Below are 6,000 nucleotides of genomic sequence, written 5' to 3'. Positions count from 1 at the left end.
ATCCCTGTGTAAGAACTGTCTTGGAGCATCCAATATCAACACTGTTCAAGATTCAAACATTTTGTGCAATTATGCCCTCTTCCATTAAGGAAATGCCTGAAAAAGTACCACACCCTCAGATTCAGCAGCACTAATATCAGCAGACAGGCCTAAAATAGATATGCCACCGGTCACCTCCAGAGCTTAGATATTCATCCTTCGTACAGGTTAAGATGAGTGAGGAATAAGGGGACAAGTTACACTACAGTTATCAAAGTAGCCCACTCTCAGAGGTGGAATTTTTCCCCCTTCCAACTCTCCTGAAGGACTCAAATTTACTCAGTCATGATGGAGGTCTCCTCTATTTGAAGTTACCTTTGAACGTGTTTTATCTGGATTGAACGCATCTGAACTACACAAATACCAGTGCAGAACATTTGTGATTCCAATAGGAGGTTACAGTGTTGCACCTAAACAGACTTCACATTGCTACTTATTTAGGCATTAAGAAACTCGCTCATAATTCAGAAAAGCCTTAATAAAACCATTTAACGAACGCAGTAACAGTAACTAACTCATTTGCCCAAGGCCACAACAGTAGTAGAATTCAAGCCAGTACTTTCACATCTCCTGGCTCCCAGACTGGTCCATACTTATCTTCACTTAATTATGAATTTAGAAAAATATGACTTGCCTTTAAGTTCTCACCAAGGAGCAGATCCATGGAGACCCATTCTTCACACTTTCTGTGTAGTGCATGGAATCATGTCAGTTGTATTGATATACCACGATGGAGCATAAGGCAAGTATCTTTGAAGGATACTACCAATATATACATATATTCCTCAAATGCAAAAGGACTACTTCTGTTGTCTTAACCCAGGATTTCAAAATAAAGAGAAACACATCATATTCATGTATCACTCTTTGAACAGCTTTGTTAGTAGAGAATAAAGCCGACTTCCTTCCCCATTTACTAGTGAAAACAAATGCTATGAAATGAGTTTTCTAGCACCATTAAAAATATCAGTACTTTCAAAGCATTCCTACTCTAGAGAAGCTGGGATCTGCACCAATATTTGACAATGTGACATCAACTAGTTTTTCCATCCCATGCCTCAATTTGAGATCACTGACGTAGCAATTACTAGTGATGACATACACTGCCACCTTGTGTTACGGTTTAGAACTGAAAAAGCCTGAAAAGTTGGATTTCACACAAACATCCAGCTTCAGCTGTTTTAACAGCATTTTTTTCCCCACAGCCACTGTCCCACATGAGCAGCCTCTCCACTTTTACGTAACTAAGATCTAGCTCAGGCTGCAACAGTTGTAAACCTCCATGATCTCAAGAAACAAAGTTCATTCTTCTCCACTAACTGATGCAGGTACTTTCAACAGTATATAGTTTTGCAGAGACAGTTGGTACTATGTGGCATAGATATTACCTTTTAGGTTTGAGATGCTATTCCTCCAGCACAAGAAAATAAATACATATGTTACAATACTGCATTGACAAAAAAGTGAGGCTAAGCTATTAATCCCTTCCACAACCTGAATCTGAAGAAGAATAATAGAAGTTGTCCCCTTTACGTCCCTAGACTATATTTTGAGAACAGGTATTGTGTCATTCCCTCCTCTACAAGAGGAGACCGAGGGCTTATTTACCTACAATGGCTGGGTACAAGCTGAGCAACTATATTCTGTACCAGCAGCACGCACTGGGATAGGAGCTCCAGGACCAACAAGAGGGATGTGAAGTTGTAGGTATCTCAGTGGTCTGTAGCCAACCCAATCCTCCTGCTACATCTGGGCCTTACAGGGGACATGGAAGCAATCATCCATTAAACCTTCTCAAGTCCAAAGCTGAGTGTAATTACACTGTGTCTTGCAAAGCAGTCCCAAGCCCAGTGGGTGTATCACAGAAAAATGTGTTTACAAGTAGAACAAAGAAGAACGTGGAATGGTTCTGGAAAAGGATGTTAGTGGACTTTGAAGCTGTATTGTCCTTTTAAATACATGCTGAGTGGAAGTCTTATTTTCTTAAAAGAAAAAAAAAAGACTGCCTCATAATTTGGGTAAGTATGGTTATCTAGAGGTAAAAAGAAAGCTTCTGTTGTCTCTATTCTGAATAAATAGCACAGTATCAGAAAGACTTCTACAAGTGCAGTATCTTTACACAGATCAAAATCCTAAATTACCAGTTTTCTTCCATGCTGGGCAATACTATGCAACCTGTAAAACATTACTATATTGTTAACTATTTAAATAATAGTAGCATCGAACCTACCTACTTAATTTCTGCACTGACATTAAATTGGAAGTTTTTGTATTGTTTCTCACAAATTATCTATTGAAATGGAAGCATTACCGTAATTCACAGAATTCACAAACTTAATTTTAGCATTCAGTAGGAGTCTTTCTTGCTCTAGCAGATAGCTGTTTTTTCCCATTAGTTGAGCTGGCAAACAAGTGTTCAGAGAGGAACATGCTAAAGTTAAGTAGCATTCACTAATCAGTTCTGACACAAGATGAAATTTAGTTTAGAAGACCGTTATTTTTTTGGTATGTTTCTTTCTTCCCTTCCCCTACCCAAGCAGAAAAAAAGCAAGACACAAGTCTTCTGCCATACTAATGTATTCCATCTTTCAAAAAGAAAGACATGATTTTAATATTACTTAACAATATGTTAAAAAAGTAGCCAGTTAGGCTTCAGTGTTAATACAATTATACACTCTATAACAGATTTGATAGTGTGAGTACTGTTCTTTTTTAAATTTTCTCATTCTGCAAGTATTCTTACACAAGCTGGCTACAAGTCAGGAAAAAAAAATCAAAACACAAATAGCGTAACTTGTACACTCTTAAACAGTAGATTGTGAAAGAACTGAGGAAATACTTGTCCCATAAGAGCCTCTTTTTCATGAAGTCATGTCAGGAGAATTCTGGAGCAGATGAAAGCACAACTGACTAGGTCCATTCCTTTGTCAGGAGTCAGAATGACAAAACATAGCTAGATGCAGAAGTGACAGGAGCCACTGCAGATGATGCAAACTAGTATTTTGGCCTCCACCCAAGCCTAAGCAATTTAAAGTCTTTGAGGCCAAGGCATTCAGAAGGAGATGGAAAAAAGCTATTGTTCCAACTCCAACGGCATACAGCTACAATCAAGTAAGTCTCACTCACAGACTACAAGCACACAAGCTAACAAATTCAGGTAGAAAGTGGCAATTTTTCAGTCCGCAAGAATTATCAGGCCAAAGGGTTCAGTGCAGATCCACACAGCACTGGGGACAAGGCAAGGCAGCACTGGCTCAAGACCAGATAAGCTCTCAGCACAGCAGGACAGATAAGTGGAGTTGTCGTTCATTGATTCCTGCAGGGTTCCCTCCCCATATTGTGTCATTTCAATGTGCAGCAAAGGTGGTTTTTTTCAAGCTAAAATTGGACCAGTTGATGGAAAGTCTCTGCCTTGTCTGTCTGGCAGAATCCAAGCAGAATCTGAAAAGAAAAAAGTTATAAAGTGAAACCAACATACTTAAAATCGAACCACAGGTGTTACCCTCTTTTGAAGAGCAGCTCTCATTCAGAAAGACAAAACCTCTTTAAAAAAAAAATCATACCTAAAAAAAAAAAATCAGTTGTCCATCACTCGAATACATCATAAACCAGTTACACCACTGCATTATCAAGCATAAGTGAATGAAGTAGCAAAGAACACTGCATATGTAGCAGCACAGAAGCTAGCTGAATGTTAACTAGAAACAGAGCTGACATTGCTGTATTTACCAAAAACCTTGTAAGAATGAGCAGTAGGTAATGTGTAGAGCAGAAGCACCAATGGCATGGGATGCTGCTGCTTCTCTTCCGAATACAGCAAAGTTATGTTTGAGACAAAGACCTAGGGAAAGCAGGTTTGTTTACAATACAAAAGATAAGTAGCCCAGATGCCTGGAAAAAGCACCTTTAGAACAAAAATCCACACAATTTATGGAAGAACTTTTGGAAAAGGTTGGCATGTGCAGGTATTTCAGTGACAGTTAATTCATGCTGAAGTCCTTTACCAAGGCAAGGTGTAGCTTGTTTAGGCTAAAGGCTGCATGACAGCATCAAGGTAGTGCATACCCCTCTCTGGAAGGTTATACAGCTTCTGTAACAACTGAAAGCCAAAAAAGGGGAGCAGACAGGAGCAGCGAAATAGAAAGGTACAGTGGCAAGTCAGGAGAACTAAACTTATTTTGTTCTTTCTATGCTAAAGTTAGAAGTAGCTTGCAAAATTAATTCTGAAGTTAGGGTGTAATTACTGTATCCATCTATTACGCCACTACAAAGCAAGAAGAAAAGATGATGAATTAACAAGCCATCAGTAAAAAGTATTAATCCTGTAAGCCTGTGCAGCTCATTGCCATGGAGGGTTATTAAAACAAGGAATGTTGCTAGCCTTCTAAGTATTATTTTAGAAATTATCAAATTATAGAAAACATATGCATTAAACATGTCTTCGCGGCATTATGTAGCTGTTTTTCTCCCATAGAACAGCACCTGTCAGGGCATTTTAGACACCTTTTCTAAACAGGTATACATTAAAAAATCAGACATTTACACACAGTTCCTAACAGATGACAGTAAAGGAGTAGATTACACCAATTACTGAATTGATTATAAAACAGTACAGCTAAAAGTTTTAACTTTCATTTGGCAAGTTTATCTCCAAAATACAGCTGCACTTCCACAAATACAAGACACTGCTTCATTTGTCCTATTGAGAGTAGAGAATTGGTGAGAACTCTTCCATTTTCTTGTTACAGATACTGCAAATTTGAATGAAGCTAAGAATATTCCATGAAACCCATAACAAAGTCTTATGCTATACCAACACTAGCACTATCTAATATATGCCACATTTCACCTATAAAACCTACATTTCAATTAAAAAAAAAATCCTTTAATTGGCACTACTCAAAAGCAATTTTTAAGAACAGAGGGCATGTACTTTTGAAAATTTCATCTTCTAGTACATTGTAACTCCATAAATAATCACAGAGATATGCATTTTGGATAGTAATAAGCAGCACAGAGAAGCAGTTGTACTCTTGTCCTTTGCAAGACCCAGACATACGTTACATCCCAGGCACATAGACTATGAAAACTATATAAATTTAGAAAAGAACTTGAAATCCATACTGGAAGCCCTTTCTTAAAAAAACCCACCCTTTAAACAAATGGCTTTAGTTGTTTTGTGAAATACTACTGTTGATTCCTAAATTATTTAATTGCAGGAAACTGATCTATTTGTAACATTTCAGATTTGGCTATCACGATGAAAAGCTTACTAGATGTATTCATGGGACGCTAGCACACCCAGCCACCATTAAAGAACATAAATTTGAGTAGATTTCAGTATTATGGAAGAACATGTGCTACATTATTTAAACATGAGCTGTCTGCTCATATTTGAGGAATTTAAAGGTAACAGATGTGATGCATAAATCCCAAAAGCAACCAAAATGCACAGAAGAAAAAAGTTTCACAAGCACAGGTTCATATTATTCTTTTACTGTCACTGCACTAGCATAAGTATCCCCTCTTTATGATTGGCATAAGCTAATATCCCACAGTTGTACCATCTCTACTTCATATACAGTATAAAATTCCAAACTAATAGCTCCTATAAACAAGGAAGAAAACATCATGAACAAACCTTTTTGAAGTATCTGTTCTGAAATTTAAAATGTACGGTCTTATTTGTTCAACACTTAACACCTAACATCGCATTTTTCTTTTTTTTTTTTAAACACTAATCAGTATTTAGTCTGTGTAGATAATAAAAGAAATACTCATGCAAACTTTGCTTATAGAAAAAAATGGTAACTGAGGATATTCTGAAAGCCTTGATGAGAACTTGGGGGACACATAGATGATTCTGGCACTCATTTCTGTATTTGTGCTACTCAGCTACAATCTGGGCCCATAAATCTACAGCTTTGGTGACTGTTATAGTATTCAGAATGTCAGTTGTAA

At 37.4% G+C, this 6,000-nt stretch overlaps 1 protein-coding gene across 4 annotated transcripts in view; it reads right to left on the bottom strand.

Moving 5' to 3' along the window:
• Positions 1–2,611: 2,611 nt before the first annotated feature.
• FAM193A (family with sequence similarity 193 member A) overlaps positions 2,612–6,000 on the bottom strand; it is an 81,832-nt gene continuing 78,443 nt past the window's right edge. For 3 of the 4 annotated variants that reach the window (XM_072862367.1, XM_072862369.1, XM_072862368.1), the window contains one exon: positions 2,612–3,480. In XM_072862367.1, the coding sequence (XP_072718468.1) occupies positions 3,387–3,480 (94 nt within the window). In that variant the 3' untranslated portion in view covers positions 2,612–3,386. The remainder of the gene's footprint in view (positions 3,481–6,000) is intronic. The other variant, XR_012042646.1, reaches the window with a different exon arrangement.

The sequence above is a fragment of the Ciconia boyciana genome, chromosome 5, assembly GCF_034638445.1.
Source record: "Ciconia boyciana chromosome 5, ASM3463844v1, whole genome shotgun sequence".
Taxonomy (NCBI): domain Eukaryota; kingdom Metazoa; phylum Chordata; class Aves; order Ciconiiformes; family Ciconiidae; genus Ciconia; species Ciconia boyciana.
This window is presented reverse-complemented; position numbering and strand designations above follow the sequence as displayed.